Source organism: Saccostrea cucullata, unplaced genomic scaffold (assembly GCF_032062105.1).
Source record: "Saccostrea cucullata isolate Sc308-1 unplaced genomic scaffold, CSIRO_AGI_Scuc_v1 ctg142, whole genome shotgun sequence".
Classification (NCBI taxonomy): domain Eukaryota; kingdom Metazoa; phylum Mollusca; class Bivalvia; order Ostreida; family Ostreidae; genus Saccostrea; species Saccostrea cuccullata.
In genome coordinates this window covers 578,127-598,483 of record NW_026939327.1, presented here as the reverse complement: position 1 = coordinate 598,483, position 20,357 = coordinate 578,127, and the positions used below count along the sequence as shown (strand labels likewise).

The window sequence follows — 20,357 nt, the reverse complement described above, 5'->3', positions numbered from 1 at the left end:
CAAGCCTGTAATATTTTAAGAAAGAAATAAGATAAGTATAATTTTCCAACAACATGCAAAAAATTTTAATTTTTGGGTTGAATGGTATTTGAAATATTTATAACATTGGCGTTTTTCAGGGACAACCCTTGTATTACACTAAATGCCCTTTGATGATTTGACAATGGTAGGCAAGGAGTATATCGGCTTGAAAAGCGAGTACGCTTAAAATTTTTCTGATAAAAGGTTCAGTTTTAAATACATATTTCGTGAAATGCTTCTTACGATTATTCATTATATTGCATTGTTGTTTTTTTTGGGGTGGGGTGGGGGTATGAGAACTGATATTCAACGTCGAAAGGGCACTAGAAACATGTCCCATGCTTGATGACGAAAACATGGAGAAATTGCGATCCATTATCTATGCAGAAACTAGTCCGAAATGGTAATTTAAAAACAAACATAAAATTATAAAATTCTACCAAAAACATTAAATCTACGATTTCAGTTAGACATAATTATCCTGAGGTAACAAAACAGCTTACATCTTAAAGACGACACTCTCGGTAAGGGACTAGGACGTACGTGTTCATTCCGACATGTTTGTGTCATATTTCAACTGATATTTTCCAGAGGATTTGCAATTTTTTCCTGAATAAAGTTAAATGGGAAAATAAAAAAATTCTTTGTTTTTGATGAAGATTAATCTAACATTAAGGTCTACAGGAAATATTAGGGGAAGAAAACGTTGAGGCTTTGCACTGACATAAACTTCAAAAAGCGTTGTGTGTGTGTGTGTATTCTCTAAGTAAAATCGTAAAAGACAAAATTCAGGTCTGATGGCACGTTCCTCAATAATATATATGTTTTTAAACAATAATTTCTTCATTAATTTGCATCAATTCTACTCGATTACTTTGAATTATTGAATGGATTAATTGAAGAAGCTAATTAAAGGTCATAAGAGACAAATACCTGAACATATAGAGTTACATACGGGAATAACTTTATCCGAGCTGATAATATGAGACTTAAAATGTTAGTTAGCTTTTTAATGCAAGATAGCGACAACACAATTGATCAAATTTACTCAGTCAGGAAAGGCGCTTTGACTTACGTTGCTTATCCCCCTTAGCTTATGACGTCAGAAAGGCCCAATCGCTGTTCAAGGCTATGCAATGTTGACAAACTGTCATGTCATTTTACAGCTTAATTTTAAGAAATATCATCATTATGACTGAAACCTTGTATAATTATACGATCTTCAAACGGGCTGGTATTTCTTTTGTATCAATTTCATCGCATTTTTGCAAGATTTGTAGCATATCATGTATCAGTCAGTGATTACTCTCATCGTTTGACACTTCGACCGATTGAGATAAAGGATAAAAGCGATCGAAAGAGAGAAAGATGAGAGAATTCACTTTTATATGCAGGGCATTTATTTACAACATTGTATTTATAATCAAGAGCGTGGTCAATTATTTCTGGATAATATAGACCTAGTGAATGCGCTACCTTTATGAAAGGTAGGACCTGTAGCTTTTACTTTTTTAAATGTGAAGTTAAACATGAAATTTTTAATGTGTTAATGTTTTATTCAATCAATTCAATTCTAATTATTTGACAACGTTTATTTATATTCACTTATTAATGAACAACACTCTATCCCACCTCCTGTTTCTCACTCTACGCCCCCCCCCCCCCATTATTTTCTATTTTCCATACTTTTTGTTAAAGATTTTTTTCAAAATTTAATATTTTCTCAGATGGTTTTTAACAACTAGGACAAGAACTAAACAAATTAAACTTGTATATTATGTGTTGGTTAGTGCAAGCGACTTAAAAGAAAATAAATGAATAAACCAACAAAATACGTCATAGTCTACGAGGGAAAAAAAAGAAATATATCATGGCTTCATTAAGTAGAATTACATATATGAAATGTATGAAATAAGGATTTAAAGAATAGATAAGAAATTGAATTTTTTCAATTTAGTAAAGTTTAAAAAAAATACGGCATACACCGTATTTTTACAAGTATTTTGACAGTCTTTTTCAAAGAGCAGTGCCTATCAATTTCACTGTATTGTAAGAATCTCATTTGCTTTGAGCTTAAAATTAATTTCTTCGAATTCTTATTAGTATTCGTAATAATGTATTGTCTTTCTGTACGAGAATACGATCACAGAGGCGTAGTCACAAACTTAAAAGTGGGGGGGCTCAACTCCAGAAATTCTTTGACAAGCAAAAAGAAAAAAAAAAAAAAAAAAAAAAAAATGGAGAGAGAAATTGAAAGTTCCCCAAACTTAAAAGTGGGGGGGCTCAACTCCATAAATTCTTTGACAAGCAAAAAAAAAAAAAAAAAAAAAGGAGAGAGAAATTGAAAGTTCTTAAAAGTGGGGGGCTCAACTCCAGAAATTCTTTGACAAGCAAAAAAAAAAAAAAAAAAAAAGGAGAAATTGAAAGTTCCCCAAAGTCGAAAATCCTATTTCGTGGGGGGGGGGGGGGGGGGGGGGGGGGGGGGAGTGGGCAACTTTTTCAAAGACAAGTTACTTTCAATTCCAATTTTCTCCCACAATTCTTCGATATAACTATACTTTCCTATAGTAAAGGTAATGTTGGGGAAAAATAGCTGTGATTTTGTTCTTCATTAAAAAGTGGGGGGGCACAGACATACTCTTGCCCCCCCAGATCTAAAAGTGGGGGGGCTAGTGCCCCCGCTGCCCCCCCTGTGACTACGCCTATGGATCATGTCATATGCTCAGGGATTCTACTGCTGTATCGATATTGCAGCAATATGTGTCTTTCAGATCAGAAAATACGAAACTTTAAACATGCTGACATTTTAAGTGGTACACGCTTATCATAGACTTCAATACCACTGGTTCACGTGTTTACTTTTGGAGCATACAGGAGAGATATTCTCTACATGCTTGTTTTCCTTTTATATTTCTTAGGCCTAATTAAATTTCTATTGTAGGTTGATATATGTTTATCTTAATACATCATTCTCTTCTTGCATTTTGCGATTTTTCTGGATTTAAAAAGGACATTTAATATTTCTTTTCTTCAAAAGACGATGAAATCCTCTTGATTTTGTATTAAACATGGAAAATGGTATAATTTGTTTCTGACGTTTTGATTTATATAGAGTAAGTAATCATATTTGGAGGGTAAAAGGGTAATTGATATAGGATATTCATCAGGATCATCTTCCGAAGAAAACCCCAGTTTTCAGTTGCCGTTATTTATTAACAACTTGTTCAAACTGAAATAAAGGAACTACGAAACCATATAACTTACCTGAACACAGACACGCGTTTATATTCACAAAATTGAAATATAATTATCTTGATAAAATAAAGTAAATGTACAATATGTCCAATGATCCGTTTGCATCAGTGGGCCTTTGTGACGTCATTAAACCAGAAAATCAAGAACGATAAGCTGGTAGGAAAAGTAACAAGTGGAATACTATTTATCTTTATTTCACAACAGAACAAAGGCCAGAAAATATAACTACTCGTAATTTAACATTCTTTCTTATATCTTTGGGTTTAAAAAGTGAAATTATGAAATTATTATGTTAGGAATCGTTTCCTATGACCTTTAAGCAAGTCCATACTTGGGTACTTCAATTGCAGAATGTAAGCACTATACAAGCTAGCATTTGTGATTACATGGAAATTGCGTAGCATAAGCTCTTTAAGTAACTATTTGGGTTCAACGGTGATAATTCTTATGAAAAATGTGGAAATAACAAACAGTATTAAAGATCAAAAATTCCATAAAACAATACAAAAAATAGAACAAGATGTGTTTGTGAAACACTATGCACTCGGCGGCAACAAAGTTAAAAAACATATTTTTAGCATATAGGTCACAGTCAAGGTCACAAGGTCATTGATCTTGGTGTCATTTAAAAGAACTTGATAAGTGAAGTATGTATACAGAATATGAAGTCTCTATCTCTCATGGTTCAAAAGTTATGGTGAAGGTTCAAAAAAGCTATTTTTAGCATATAGGACACAGTCAAGGTCACAAGGCCATTGACCTTGGTGTCCTGTTGAAGGGCTTATTTAGTGGAGTATACATGCAAAATATTAAGTCTCTATCTTTCTCCGTTCAAAATACATGGTTAAGGTTAAAGTTTGCCGACAAAAAGCTATATTTAGCATATCGGTCACAGTCAAGGTCACAAGGTCATTGACCTTGATGTCATTTGAAAGAGCTTATTCAGTGGTGTATGCATACAAAATACGAAGTCTCTATCTTTTATGGTTCAAAAGTTATGGCGAAGGTAAAAGTTTGCAGACAAACAGACAAACAGGTAAACAGACAAATAGATAGACAGGCAGACAGGACAAAAACAACAGACGCCTCGGAAATTTCGATTCGGGCGCATAAAAAACACCGACTTCCAAAACATTGGAGGCGGGATTTGATGTCATGGGGGAGTGAGCGTTACCTGCTGAAAGGTCACATCCGCCGTGTGCTCCTTGTAATGATCGGAGAATAACATTGTATAAATATGGACTAACAATTATATTATGAAAAACATAATGTAGCATTTGACGCCATGATAAATTGTACAAGGACAAGGTTAATAGAACTTATGCAATGATGACCTTAAAAGAGACTGCGGATATTCTTGTTTCATTAATTTGTTTGTCAGTAATTTACCTCGTATTAGATATTATTCATACGTAAAACATGATTTTGAGTATCGAATCAACTGAGATATATAAACTCTGTATGCAGATGATGAAGGTATATTGCTGCATAAGTAAGGGAAGTTCACAGTAGAAAAGATAAAGTCATCAGGTTTATCATAGAGCTTGGTTCTCAAATTACCATTAAGGTCTTTTTCAAGTAAAGTTAAATACCCAAATATGAAACAGATGTGTCAGACTCTGTGGTAAATTTTATCTCAAGCTGACAAGGATATATCGTATCGACATCAGAGTGAACATCACCATTGTTAATCGACAGTACGTCGTCCTTTCTTCTTTTCACCCATAAGATTTTGCACAAATTATGCTCATATATTTACATTTCCAATAAATTTCCCCTATGATTCTTTACAAAATAAAATGCAGTATATTTTCTCATGAACTACATTAGGTATGTATCACGAATAAGCATGAATATCTCCATTGTTACGTCATAATACCGCTCTTGACGTCAAAAAGTAAAAAAAAAAAAATAGTGCACACTGTTTTGTTTTAAAAATGACAGTTGAACGGCGTAAATTTATGGCAAGTCATCAGAAAAATAATGTAAATATGGATTGTTGAAAGACCTTCTCTCCAAAAAGAACATAGTTATTGTCAATCAGAAAATCGAGCATATTTTTTATGTCACCTTTATAGTACTTTTGTGAAAAGTCAGAATTTTTTTAATAATAATTTTGCAAATGACCGATAACGAGAAAAGTAAATTTACAAGCTCAATTTTTATTGAAAAAAAGCTGTCAATGGTATAAAAAGCCTGTATATAGTTGAAGTCGTAAGTTTTATAGCTGTAAATTTTGGTAAGAATCTTGTGAATTCAAATTGTCCAAAGGTTCCTTGAAATTTTGAAGTATCCACATCTGAATAACTAACATCACTTCTTGATTATATTGTTACACAGTACTCTTTAAGTTTCTCCTTTACTACTGTTTATCTCTTAATGAGGAGTAAAGAAAGAGGACTGGTTGAACATTTACTGGAACCCGCTATGTATCTTTGTTTGTAAGGATTCCTATAAAGTTTTGGAATCCAATATATATATGAAAGTTAAAATTCATTTTGGATCTTTGGGATTTTAAACATATTCAAAACTGACATGTGTAATTTTCTTCCTTGGAAAGGGAATTATGAGTAAAAGTGGATTAACGCTTGTTGAATTAAATCCAATTACTTCTACAATACAGTATAAATAATGATCCTTACAGACAAAGACGATGTTGTTACCTGCTTTGTCAGCAGGGACCAATACGTACTGATCATGTAATATAATCTAATTTAAGTGGAAAATTTAGCGAGACGCAAATTTAGCGATTTGTTCTTAAAAACTGGTAATTTATTTTTAGCGAAATGTTAATTTAACGATTTTAAAATGCACATTAAAGTAGCTATTATAAATAAAACGCAATTAATTTTTAGCGATATTCAAATTTAGCGATCAGGGCACCCTCGCTCATAATTCCAAAATTTATATATAATTCTCGCTAAAAATTATGCTTATACGGTATTCAATCCCAAGTTTGATCTTTATAATTTCATTGAAATATGATGATCATGAAAGTTTAAAAAGATTTATTTATTCACATATCATTTGTATTCAGTGAACAATATTGAAATTCTCACACGTACCAGGTTCAACTTTTATGGAAAATCTTATTGTAGTTGCTCCAATTTTATACAAGCTACACCCATTTGGATTATTGCAACTTGCTTTGACACCAATCTGAAAATTACAAAAAACATAATCAGATGCTTATAAAGACATTTTGAAAGACCGTTAACATTGATACAAACCAGAATGGTAAAGTGCTAATCGTGTCACGATAAGTTTTAAAAATATTAGTTTTATTTCAATTAAGGCAAAAGAAAAGTTTGAATGCCAACTGTTATTTATAGAAAAAACTTCCCCTTTCTTCAACTAATCATTTATTATTCACTAAAACAAAACAAAATTTGACCCCATGAGAAACTAAGGAAACCAATGCTCATACTGCATTATAACATAAGATTGAAAAAAGTGTACTTACTTCAATGAAACGTTTTCCTCGAAAAGGTCGAATATCGATACAGACTACTCTTTTCTTGTCAGAGTAATTTCGAGGATAATAGGCATAGTAATCCATCTTCTTATAGCTGCACATGTTGCTGCGAGGAGAAGGTTTTGTGCAATATTTTTGTTCTCTAAACATACAAAAGCCATCCTTATCTTCCGAACAGGCCCTCAGCAATAGTTCCAAGGCGTCAAAGTCATATGGAGAGTAATATATGACCTTGGGGTGGTAATTCAGGAGATTAGCAGCCAATGTGTAGGTCAGAATCAAACGGAACGGTTGGGCTTAAATGTTAATATCATTTTCTATGAAACATTCGATTACAGTTTTTTTGCTTTAATTTTTCAAAGGAAATGCTTTTAGCTAATAATGTAAATATACGAATCGCTGTATGAAGTGTGCAATCTTACCAATAAAGATAGGTTTTGTAGTTGCCAAGAAAATTCCGCCTTTTGCACTTTCAAATGCTATAGACCGCTATATAAAAAATATGTGTTTAATAGTGCAACTTATTCAAGTGATTAATGGGTGTCGCCCTAATGAAAAAATCAAATATCCTTTGCTCAAACATGTTACCTTTATCGTTATACTAGTATATTCATAAAAAATCTTACACTTATTTCGTTTAAGTGTGCCTGTCCCTGCATTCTGCCATAAAACATACATGATCGATCATTCTTGGAACATTCCTCTGAAAAATAAATAAACTAATAATATATATACTAAAATAGCTAACATTAATAAATTTATGCACATGATGAATATTTACACATTTTCAATATAATAAAGAGAAAAAAAAAAACAATATAAAAAGATAATACCTCTGATTTTCCTTCTTTTTAGCGGTGGATCCTGATGTAGCTTTATCTATCTCAAGATTTCTCTTAAACATTTACTTTTCAAATAATTTTGATAGTGACATACGCTATCATATCTTTTTATTAAATGATCGTTTAGAAATACATTTCTTTTTTTTTTAAATGTTCGCCAGTAGATGTATACAGATTAACTTGATTATAACAAAATTTATACTATTAGCAAGAAATTATTTTTTTCTATATTAGAAGTGTATTGTGTTTTTGTTTTTTTTTTCTAAAGACACATATGCTCTAAATTTTCACAAAGTTAAATTCTGGCTGATTTCAAAGAACTTTATTCGGTAACAACCGATATTTGCCCCCCAAACCAAACTTTGATGGAGAAATATTTAATTATGTTCTTAAATTATGAATATTTTCATAAGTAATGACGTCATATGTACAAAACCATGTAAAAAGTTTTTTATGAATTCTACAGAAAAATGTACATATTTTGTCGATATTTTGAGTAAAAGTCATGTTCAGGCTCAATATTTTGATATAATGTGTATTAATATCAATGAAATATGTAAACATTGTTCCAACAAACTTGCACCTAAAATTGTTGAAATTTTGTCCATTTTGTCCTCTTTCTAAAAAAGGATATAAAATCGGACTAGTTTGTGACGTCATAAAAACAAAAATTGTGAATAAACTACTTTGAAACAATAATATGTTCTGTTAATTTATATTTCTCATACAATTTATTGAATTCAGCACATTTCAGGAAGTTTTCAAAATTTGACTTTTGTGGGGGGCAAATATATGCAACATACCGACATATAGTTCTTTGAAAAAAAGATTGTTTAAAAGTTATATTTGCAGAAAGCAAAACCTTGTATGTAAAAAAAAAATAGCATGCAAATTACCATAATATTCACATTTCCTTCCGAACCACCCGGCTTCGCATTTACAATGAATTATCATTATATTTTTTTTATTCACCTGTGAAAAAAATATAGTAAATCTCCATCTTAATTCAAAAGAAGATATCATAATTTTAATTTTAATTTTGAATAATTATTATAAAAACTATATTTAAAACAAATTATGTATAGAATAACATACCACAGCTGTCATATGCAGAAACCGGAATAGTGAACAAAATCAGAATGCCAGCTACAAGTCTCATCTCTCTCAAGTTTTCTATCTAAAATGAATATAAAAATTGATAAATTACATATATAGGACCTCAAATAAATACGTTTATTGAACTATTTATCGGATGTTAATGAAATATAATTTTAACAAAGTAGTTTTATTGATTTTTATAGATAATTATAAATTATATCCATTTGAAGGAAAGATACTATCAGAAATACTATACAATGCTTTTAAACCACTTAAGTAAAACGTTAAGATAAAGACAAGGAAAAATGAAATGCTGGTATGTATGATTTAGCATATTGACTGATTTTCTTTATGCAATGATAGTCGCTCTAATGATCAATAATAGATGTTCGTTGACTTCATAACGTTAAATCGGTTTTTAATTTGTAGAAAATTAAGTGCGTCTATTTCTTAAAATATAAAAAAGAAAATAAAATTTAAGCTTTCTTTATATATATATTAATAATGTACTGTTCTTGATACCTAAACGTCATAAATCTTCTTACAAACAAAAATTTATGATGGATTCCAATAATAAGCCTTCTTCTGAACTACTCAGTTAAATATTAGCAATGACAGAGAAACAACAGGAATTCTGGTCGACAGTACATGTATATTCGAGAAGTGGTGTAAATCAGATTTGAATACTGAAACACTCCAACACTTCAAAGTAAATTTTGACAATTTAAAGTCATAGGTAAAAATTAATAAAATCAAAACATATGACTTTTCAGCACTATTTAAGGTATGTCTTTAAGTTTTGTGTGAGTTACTGAAATACGTGTAAATCACACATATTTGACACATAGTCATAATTTTTAAAGAGCGCTAACTTGTAATTTGTACAATTGTTTTTATGAAATATATTCTTATTGAACACAATTTTTTTTAATATTATCTATTTATTTATTCAATATTTATTTCTTCTTCTTTTCAGATAAGGTTTTCCAGCAATCTGTTGGAATCCTTACAGGTACTGATTGCTCCCTGTTATAAACAGAACTTTTTGGTCGTCATATGAAGTAGAATTTATTAAAAATCTTACACATGAAAAGAAGAAAACTCGTCTTGAGGATTTTTACTCGCCAGTTAGGAAAATAGACGACTTATAATCAATTAAAGAAAACTTACTTTTATTCATTAGTCGACACAATTTATCACAGGGGACTGTAAAGATAACAAATTAAATATATATCATAATAAGATACATGTACTTAGTGTTTTACTACAAAAAATGGTTGCCCAACAACAACACTCAATGATAAACGTGATAACTTTAGGTTTTTTTTTATTGTCGCCTTCCGTTGCTTATGACACATAATACAGGTACCCTTATCACTAGTCCTAATATATCTAATGTTTTCCTGGCTTTGGTTTTGGATGGTTTTGGTATTTTACGTGCCAGGAAAACATCGGAACCGAATAATTACAAAAACCTGAAATTACATCGTCTCAAACCAGAGTAAATTTTCAATACTTGCGAACAAAATTAAATGCCTAACTAATTTTTCTTCAACAGTACAATGCTTAAAACTAGTACTAACCAATGTTGACGTAAAGAAAACATCACTTCACTTTTCCATATGGGAATTGCAGAATTTTAAAAAGCTCAAAATAAAAAAAATATCGCTAAATATTGACAGTCAGATAAAATGTTTTCATCGTTTTATAAACAAATCATAAAAAGGATATTTGTAAGAACTAAAAGTATTGGACTATTGATAAGTTGTAAATTTGCCATTTAATTCCGTTCGCAATTATCGACAATCAACCCTATAATTTCGCCTCTTGTTGAATTCCAAGTTTTCATAATGACGTCGGTACTGACGTTTTCCTGGCAAGTAAAATATTTCAAATGAAAATCTTTCAAATGCCAGGAAAATGTCACATATTATGGACAACCTTTTCACCTACGTATTTCATTTATGCTTTCCTAAATGATTTCATACTGAACGAACAATGTCATGCTTTACGTACGAACAATTTCAAAATTTAGGCAAGTTAGTGACGAACAAGTTGATGAAACAAGAATATCAACAGTCTAGTCTCAATTGGTAAGATTTATGGTCGATACACTCAACTTGACAACAAATAAAATCTATCATTAGGTCGAATACTGACGGTCGTTTTTTTCATTCTGCTTGCACTAATCGGCTTACCTTCTATAAATAAATAAAATAAAGTAAACTCTGATTTTTAAAGCGTTTATTATAAATAAACTGTTTGAATTTAAAAGGGACATTTAGTGTGTTCCTTTAATTTATAAGTCGACCTGTTTATATTCCACAGATATATCTTTAAATCAATTTCAGTAAATATTTTATTTATTTTCTTTTTACCATGATTTTTCTATTTAACATATACACTATATATGTATCGCCCGTGTTGTGCAGTGGTCTAGAGTCGCGAAGTAAGGACTTGATCCTAACATCGCTGATTCGAATCCAACCGTATAACGTGGAGACCGGTCCTTCGGATGAGATCGTATAAACCGAGGTCCCGTGTCGCAGTAGGTGCTGGCACGAAAAAAATTCCTTCCTGCTCAGTGGCCCTGGGTGACAAAATTTGCAGCTCTTTACCGGCAAGTGGTGGGGATGTTCACTCCTCAATTGCACCTGATCCCATCTCTGATGTTTTAGAGGTCCGTGTTTGCTCTGCTCTTATTTTGTACTGTTTTATGGACTTTGATATTGAATACTGTTCGTTATCTCCATACCCTTTATTTCAACTTCTTGACAGAGATAATTTACAAACAGTTTTTCAGCGCAGTGTAGTGGCCATGCTTACTTTACAATTTCTTTGCGAGGACACAATAAAAAATCATGGGTTTTCTGTGATTAAGAGCCCTTTAATAGAACTTTTACTGTGAAAAAATAAAATTAAATATTTCTACATTTATTATGATAAACAGTATATACTAGTATTGTTTTACTTATTGAACGACCCTTATATATACAATGGTAGGGCAAACATCATTTTGGTTGTAGTATATAAACCCTCTAATCTTTCTATTTCTATTCAGTAATTCTGTGACAAATGAGAGTGTACCTAACCTGAATCCTCTCATCCCAATCGGATTAAGACATTTAGTTTTCTTTTTGACTTTAAGGAATGTTTGGTAAAATGACTGTAGATCAATTTTTAAAAAAGAATATTTTTGGAATTTATTCATTTAGCAAACTGCAAAAGCAATTTTTTAAGGTCTAAACTGTGACGCCACATGACGTGTAGTCTACTTAAAGTTGCATTTCAAAATTTAAGTCTGAATAATGCCTGTATTTCTCTGTAATATGAAAAAAACGTAAAATATAAATATAAGAAATAAAATATCCTTATTTATAATTTTGCAAACATAAAACAATTATGAAAAAACGATATCAGTTTGTATTTGTCGGTGCATACAATAACATGTAATTGCGTATGCCCCTCTTGAAGGAGGTGAAAAATCTCAAATGAAAGTGAAAAATGATATCTTATTTCTAAAAGAACCATTCTGAGTTTACGCCCTTAGGACGTATTTTTTAAATGTGTATTTTAGTTTTGTTTCTTAATTTCTCTTCTGTTGAATGTAGCTAAATGGATCAAAATAAAACAAAATAATTTTTTGTTGTTCTATTTGGTGTTTCATTATAATTGATAGTCCGAAAAATCTTACGTTTTCATGGCTTTTTTTAAGATTTTAATATTTTACATGCCAGGAAAACATCAGAACCGGCGCCATTACGTAAACTTTGCAATTCAAAATCCAACCGGAGGCTTTTATTTCTTTGTAATATGATTTTAGATACTTAAAATTAAATTTCAAATATAAAAGTTATCAATAGTACAATACTTAAAGAACTTACCAATATAGTTTTTATGGTTCATTTATGAAATAAATAATCCGTTGAAAAAGGTTTTATCACACTGTCGAGATTTGTCTTCATTTCGTGCATTTTAAAATCTTGCATGTCCTGTTACGAAATGTGGAGTGATATTTTCTTTAAATGTGATATTTTAGTACTGTTTCATTGTGCTTTCGATAAATTCTGATTTTGGCATTTTTTTTTTCAAAACTTTGAAAATCAACTCCAGTTGAAGACCCCTTTATAATTTTATTTTTCTATAATAGTTTTGCTTTGAACTATTTTCCTGGCATATAAAATATCAAAATGGTAAAAAAAAAAAGCCATGAAAACGTCAGATTTTTCGGACTATATAATTGATTGTACATGTAAGTTTATAACAAAAAACGGATTCTTAATTGTACGTATTTTACGATTGAATGTTGTTTAACATTACTCTCGAGAACTTTTCATTCATTTAACAAAGAATAAGACAGTATATATTTAATCATATTTTTTATTCTCTGTCTTGCAAAAGTTAACATAAATCATCATCCTCGACTACATCCTCTGTCAGTTTTCTGGATCACGACACCCTGCAAAAGTATTTCGGTGATATCTGCGTGATGATGATGTTTTGGTACCTCTCCGCATTGTGTAGACTCACATTTCACTATAATGGACACCTGAATTTAAAAAAAATGGATGATTTGAAAAAATGGACTTAATTAAGAAATGAATAGAAGCTTGACAATTATTCCTTTCAAACAAGTAGGTGAAAAAATATTTGAAAACTAGTTTGTGTAGTCAAAAAAGATGTACTCTGTCACGTCCTTTTAACACAAAACCGTAGTTTTCTTTGATAGTCATAATGATTAACTTTCATTTATACAAGTAATTAAACGATATATTGATTTTCTGTTGGGCGAACTTCTACAGCTGTTAGCGACTATGGATAAAGACGTATGGAAACCATGTTGTGCCAAAATGAAATACTGTAACTAATACAAACAAATGATATACATGTAATGTAATCAATCAAAACGGTTATTAGATACATTCGAGTCTGCATTTTAAGCAAAAAAAAAAGTTCAAAACAAAAAAGTATTCCATATAATATCATGTTACATCTGCGCAAAATACCAAATGCCAAAATCGTAATACTACTAAATGATAAAATATATTCTTTATATATGAACCACAGTATTTCTGACCCCCTCGAAAATGATATAAATAATCTTGCAAGAAGGTTATAAACATTGGCTCAGGCTAGTTTGAAAGAGAAATTTGGAATTTGGCTCTAAATAATCTGTGGTTATATTTCTTGGCTTCAAATTATGAATCAGAAGTTTGAAGTCGAGTACATTCTCGCATTGTACAGTGTAGGTTATAAAACTTGGAAGCAAAACACGTGTGACGCTGAAAGCTGGAGTGAGCTTTACTCCGACAAATAAATACTGGGAACGAATTCCACAAAATTTTTGAGATGTTAGGAATGAATTGTTAAGAAAGACATATGAAATTCGTGGTTTTATGAACTGTAGGGGAGCAGTGGAGCCCCCATCCTTATATAATCATGCAATATATGATAAACTACAGAAAATTAAGCTACTTTATGTATCTCTTCCCCGACATAAGCACATCTGATGACCTTTTTTGGCCTGTGAAGGAACAGACACGTAGTATCAGGGGGCAAGGGGGACCTGCTCCCCCAATGTTTAAAAAACTTTTTACTCTTTAAAATGTTCATTGACCATTGCCTGGTTGCCCCTTCCCATTCTCCAATTTTTGTTGCAGTAGAGTTAAATAGGATAATGTTGTAGTTAATGAATAAAAGTTAGTAATGAAAGATATTGGAACCTATTTTACATGTAAGGTTTCTTCGATTTTTTTTAACTGTTCTTACCCCTCCCTTTTTTAAAAAAGCGATGCTACCTACTTGAAATAATTTTTCTTAGAGATTGAATACTGTTCGTTATCTCCATATCGTTTTCTTAATAGTTCACCGAAAATGCTTGGTTGTGCCCTCAAACTGGAATAGTTCATAAGGGCCTAGAATTCTAGGACCAATTTTATTTTATCAACCCAACTTAATTTTATTTTCTAAAGATTGCAAGGTTGTATGGTTTGTACTTCAGATCATCTACATATGGTATGTAGCTCATGTTAGAAAACCCTTAGCGATGTTTGACGACATCCCATTGAAGGTGTAATAAAGCAGTTTAAAATACTTTTTATACTTTACTTAAAATATTTTTGCACAAAATGCGCTCCATACTGAATATCCGTAGTCGCTATTTTGTAAATGTTCATCCTACCGAAAATGTGATTTTTTTTTATTCAACCACCATTTGTTTATAAAAATCTACTGACCGAAAAAAACCTGGATGGTTTGTGGTCAATGAGAATACACTGCTCAGCGGAGACATAGTTGGGTTTGAAATCGGAGCGGCGAAGTTCCTTTACAATCTTTTTACCCCCTGCATAAGGATAGTCCACAACAATCAGGATTTTGTCTGCTCCTGTTGCATATTTTGGGTTGAAGAATTTGACCCTTAAGTTTAGGGCGTAGTCGGACTTTCCTGTGGAATTATAAAAAAATCAATATTTTAAATAACATTAGTGAATAAGAATTTTAGGAATTAAAGATTCGGGGAAATATGTCGATTAATAAGTATACTAGTAATTAAAAATTACATAACAGCATTCAGAAAAAGCTTCTTTTAGCAATGCGAAGTGCAATTTCTTGAATTGTTGCAATTTTTTTATTCTAAAATTTCGATTATTATTTAAATCAATTTTTTTGGAAATTATATTCCTTTATTTCTTGTTTTCAGTAAAATAACGTTTATTTAATTTAAAATACAATCCATTATAAATATGTGTATATGGCGTACTCGATAGTGCGGCTTATTGACATTCTCGATATCGTGAGTTTTATGCCCGGAGTAAGGGCTACAATTTTTCTTCTAGAAAAGACAGTTTTTTGGGCATTTTTTTTGACAAACTATGCTTATGCTTGATAAATGTTCTTGAAACAAAAAGACAGAAAGCATAATGAACTTCAGCATGAGCGTTCCTGGTCGAATTTTAAACACACACAAGGTTTAAATAACTAAAGATTCAAGTAAAGCAATATTTACCCCAAAGTATGTGACCAGTAGATAGAACTGCACTGCTACCCTTCTTCAATATGACTACTAGTTGGTTAATGGAGTTATGAACATACTAAAAATAGTAAAATTGACGTGAATATCATTGTTATACCCTAAGATAACACAAATCCATGCTTTCTCTTCCAAAAATGACTCCTCTCTTAATTAAAAACTTTACTTTAATTGTAATCTTACATCTTGTATTAATCACTGAATCCTAATGGTTTTACTTCTAAAGAGAGGTACATGTACATGCTGACTCAGTAACACGATACATTTGTATCTTAGTTTTGGTGTAATTTATCTTTCAGCATTTGACATATCTAATATATAATAAAGTATAAACTTAAACGTAAATAACGTGTTTGCTGATCGAGTCTTTGGACTTACGCTTGGTCTCAGTTTCCATATCCCTTGCTTTTTGCCAGCATCAAAGGACTTTTGAAAAAGGCAAAGATAGGTCTCGCAGGTGTAATCTAAATTAAAGTAAAGTACCTTATGTAAATTTACATATATTATTTTTGTTATATAGATACATATTATGCAAATAAAGACAATTAAACCAAGTCTACCAGGTCCTTCTGATGACTTTTGACGGGTTTTATTAGAAATATTATCATTAAAACCTTATTACACTTTAAGTGTGAAGGCTAATAAATATGTGACAAATAGAAATAGGATCAATCATGGTGAAAATTCAACTAGACGGTGATTTGAATCGTATTTTATATTTATTAAGACATATCAGTTTGTCTTTGGAAATATGGTACTAAAATACCTGCTAATTTAATTCCACATGTGAATCCTATGTAATATTGTGCACAATGACAAATTGGATAGTTGTCGTACACTTGGCACGTTCCATAGTTTTGGCATTGTATGCCGGAACAAGGTGCTTCAACGAAAAAAAAAATAAATGGAATTTTGAAAAATAAATTTATTTACGTTTAGAAGTTTCATAACATATCTAATAAAGGTTAATCAGAAAATTGATTTTTATTTTCAGTATTTTATAAACTTATTATATGACTTCACAAGGATGATTATATACTGATTATATAACTTCAAAAGGATGATTCATACAAATAAATAGAAGAACATAGGTACATGTAGTTGAATAGACTAGGAGGAACACAGACATAAAATACTTACAACAAGTATCACCACTCTAAAAAATAAATACAGAAAATAAAACACCTTCGATCATGCGTAAAAGAAATTGGTACATTTTTACATAAGGTTATGAATATTTCAATTTTTTTCATTGCATTTAAATTTTTCTAGCCTTTCTGCAAAACTAAATATAAACTTACCCTGACAGCTAAGTTCAAGCTATCTTGATTTAAAATAGTTGCTGAAGAAAACCTAACCACGACTAGCAGAAGAAGACTTGCGCTGTTTCTTAACATGTTTCGATGATAAGGTTTGAAAAAGAAATAAATAGGAACAGGCTTTCTGGGCGTTATATAAGTGAAAAGTAAAAGCATGTCATTAATTTAATTGATAATGTATTATCGTTGGATATCTCATGCTGATTTTAAATCAATTACAAAAATGAGATAGCTAAAAAGCATACTTAGTAGATGAATATGATAATATATGATTAATATATTGATTTTCTAAGTAATTTTTTAATACTTTTAGGAAACTCAGATCAAGGCTATTTTTACATGCATATTTCTATTAAATCTTTTATTTATTTGGTCTGGCATATTTATGTTTTCCAAACAAAGTTTGGGAACGTATTGTTTTTACTTTGTTTCTTAAAAAGGTATCTGACTTATCTCTGTAAATCTTATGTTTTTCTTCTGTTTCCTTTTATTATTATCATTCCCTTTTAATAGTATACGTGATTTCTTGGAAACTACCCGACCGATTTCAAAGATTTTTTTTCATGCATTGTTTCAATGTCTCCAAGCAATTTTTTTTTTTTGGAAAAATTTATCCAAGTAATATTTTATTAAGATTTCCTTTTTTCAAATTGCCATTTTATTTAAGCATTTTCTTGTAAATCACTCAAGATGGATTCATGATTTTTTAGGGATGATAAATCATTTCTTTAAATAATGTAATTATCTTTTAATTTTGCATCTATCATTTTCGGTTGACATATTTTATTTAATGATTTTTTTGAAAAGAATAACAGTTTGGGAAAAAAGCATGTAGTACTTTTTTTCACATAGAAGATCGCCAATAAAAAGCATCCACTGAAAACACTTCAGGTTTTAACCGGAAGTTGTCGAAAAATGGAGCTGTTCCTATGATATCATGAGAAATAGTATAACTTGATATTTAATTACGTGTTAGTTTTTTAATATCTTTAAAGAAGGTTTTATTCTGATCTTGTGAGTTTTGACGTCGGTCCGAAGTGACGATTAAAAAAGGCTGGAAAAGTTAAACCGACGAAATCCGAAATTGTCAAAAATTATTGTTTTAATACTATATTCATAAATTCGCCTAAATGTTATCATTATTCGGGTATAAATTCTTAATACATTATATTCAACGTCTGACGTTCGTCGGGAGACCTACTTGTTGAATTTGCTTTAGTTATTTTTTTTATTATTCTGTTTCCGGGTAGTTTTTGTCCGAGAGTGATCTACACATCCAATTAAGGTGAAACTTTTTTTTAAAGGGTTAATGTTATGTAGAGCAACGGAACAAAACGTGCGATATGTTAAACGGGAATGCTAGCTGAGATTTGAAGTAAATATAGATATAAATAATATTAGGAAATTAACATTAAAACTAAAATATGAAATTATATCAAAATCTCTTTGAAATTTTGGTGTACAATTGGACTTGAAAAATTGAAGTGCTAGTTTTATTCAGGAATTGCATTTCACTAAACAGCAAAGTATTCAATTAATGAATAAATTTTTAATTTTTTGGTTTCATGATGTTATCAGTCGAGTAACTTGCGTGATAATTTGCTTAAACCCAGAGGCGTTAACTAATGCATAAAATTATCACGCAAATCGTTTGATATCGTCATGAAATCAAAACATCATACAGTTATTCCTTATATTTACATGCCCTTGATTCCACAAATTAACGTGCTAAAAGCCCTACTTCTGTCTCTTTGTCCCGCCCGTTATGTGATGTTTTAACCGCGCCTATCGATGAAACGTAACCTTATAATAAATTGAAATAAAAACCTTTTGTAATTTTATCTCGGACAAAGTCATGGGAATTGTAAATATAATTTGATCAGGAGAGAGGGTTTCTTAGTGTAATAATATTATACTCTGAAGAGCTTCAACCTGTATCATTCTCTGATTATCCTAGGCAGGGTAGCCTATGACAAAAATGATAGCTGTCCTCTCTGAGATATTCGTACTTAGAACAAAGATGCAACACGTAAAATGACCAATATACTTGATATAGCCATAACTTATATATTTTTTGATGAACTGCTTTGAAAATCAGATTATTAAGATGTCAAAACATCGGTAACGACAAGTTCGGTTTGAGCAGGTTTTAATATATTTGTGTATGAGTGCACCTTTGTCTTTATGACTTTAATTTGTTCAATATAAAACTAAAGTTTCTCAAGAGCAATCCAAACTCCCTGACATGGGTCGTATTTTGATAATTAATATTTTTACTTCCTTTTATATATATATATACGAGGGGTTAAAAAAAGTTCATCATCTGAGGCGATAAAATTAGTACTATGCAGTCTGTGCTGTCAAAATTTATACGAGACATAAAACAACAACAACCAGGAAAGAAATGTTGAAAATGATGGCTTTATACGTTCAGTATTTGCCAAATTATAATAAAGTAAAAATGAAATAATATTATTACGGTACCCGGCGCTGTCGCCGTTTTTATTAGTTTCATGACTTCCGAAAACTTCTGCCTCTGATACTTAACTTGATGGCACCCGATCCCACCTCTGATGTTTTCGGGGGTCCGTGTTTGCTCTGCTCCTATTTTGTATTGTTTTATGGACTTTGATATTGAATAATGTTCCTTATCTCCATATCCACCATTGATGAGAATCCCTAGAGTTGAGTAAGGACTTAAACCAGTTTAGTTTATAATATTTTATACTGTCATGAACAGCTGCTTTCAATGTATATAATATTTCAAATAGATTTATATATACACTTGGAGAGATCTTCGCTTGATAATACCAGCATATTTTGCTCTTTTGGAGTTCAGTATCTACCAATGTACCAAACATGATCAACGCCATTTTTTGGCGTGATTGACTTTTCACACCTTGACCAAAATTCGACATTAACTGCAGATCCCTTTTTCTCTCTGGATCTATTTAAGCATAAAAAAACAAGTACTCTGAATGCATTTTACTTCCCTGTAGCCAGTTAAAGAATTTTCTAGGTCTATATCAAAATTTTCAAGGGGCAAAACTTGATAGAATGTTGGGGGAAAACTCCCCCTTATTATGTCATTTTTAAGACCTTGATTGTTTGATCACTCTTTACAAAATTTTGGATGTCGTTGTGACGAAAGAGCTTTCCTCAGTAACACTAAGTTCGAAAAAAGTCATGTTCGAGGTTGCAGCGCCTGGAAACACCACTGTTTACAAAAAATACTAATTTATTTTTTAAAAAAATTAAAGTTATCATTTGTGTTTTATTCTATAGAAAGAAAAGATGATGCTAACTAAATGTTTTGA

At 30.9% G+C, this 20,357-nt stretch overlaps 2 protein-coding genes across 2 annotated transcripts; both read right to left on the bottom strand.

Annotated features, from left to right (window-relative positions):
* Positions 1 to 6,309: 6,309 nt before the first annotated feature.
* LOC134252859 (uncharacterized) lies at positions 6,310 to 7,410 on the bottom strand. Its single transcript, XM_062735404.1, has 4 exons — positions 7,378 to 7,410; positions 7,174 to 7,240; positions 6,740 to 7,047; positions 6,310 to 6,435 (listed from the first exon to the last, which is right to left on the bottom strand). The coding sequence occupies exons 1-4, from the start codon at positions 7,408 to 7,410 to the stop codon at positions 6,310 to 6,312; spliced, it is 534 nt and encodes a 177-aa protein (XP_062591388.1).
* Positions 7,411 to 13,081: 5,671 nt separating this feature from the next.
* LOC134252858 (uncharacterized) lies at positions 13,082 to 17,118 on the bottom strand. The gene is made up of 7 exons (XM_062735403.1): positions 17,023 to 17,118; positions 16,862 to 16,877; positions 16,488 to 16,604; positions 16,100 to 16,185; positions 15,698 to 15,782; positions 14,928 to 15,136; positions 13,082 to 13,240 (listed from the first exon to the last, which is right to left on the bottom strand). Exons 1-7 carry the CDS (start codon positions 17,116 to 17,118, stop codon positions 13,106 to 13,108), a joined length of 744 nt encoding a protein of 247 aa, XP_062591387.1. The 3' UTR covers positions 13,082 to 13,105.
* Between the last annotated feature and the right edge of the window lie 3,239 nt (positions 17,119 to 20,357).

Bases quoted from the DNA above. Each gene is read 5' to 3' on its own strand.
- LOC134252859 (XM_062735404.1), bottom strand. From the start codon at position 7,410: ATGCAGGGACAGGCACACTTAAACGAAATAAGT. The intron at 7,048-7,173 runs GTAAGATTGCAC...TTAACATTTAAG, and splicing joins TACAAAACCTATCTTTATTG to CCCAACCGTTCCGTTTGATT. The intron at 6,436-6,739 runs GTAAGTACACTT...TGTAATTTTCAG, and splicing joins GAGGAAAACGTTTCATTGAA to ATTGGTGTCAAAGCAAGTTG.
- LOC134252858 (XM_062735403.1), bottom strand. From the start codon at position 17,118: ATGTTAAGAAACAGCGCAAGTCTTCTTCTGCTAGTCGTGGTTAGGTTT. The intron at 15,137-15,697 runs GTAAATATTGCT...ATAATTCCACAG, and splicing joins TACTGGTCACATACTTTGGG to GAAAGTCCGACTACGCCCTA. The intron at 13,241-14,927 runs GTCAGTAGATTT...TTTTAAATTCAG, and splicing joins AACCATCCAGGTTTTTTTCG to GTGTCCATTATAGTGAAATG.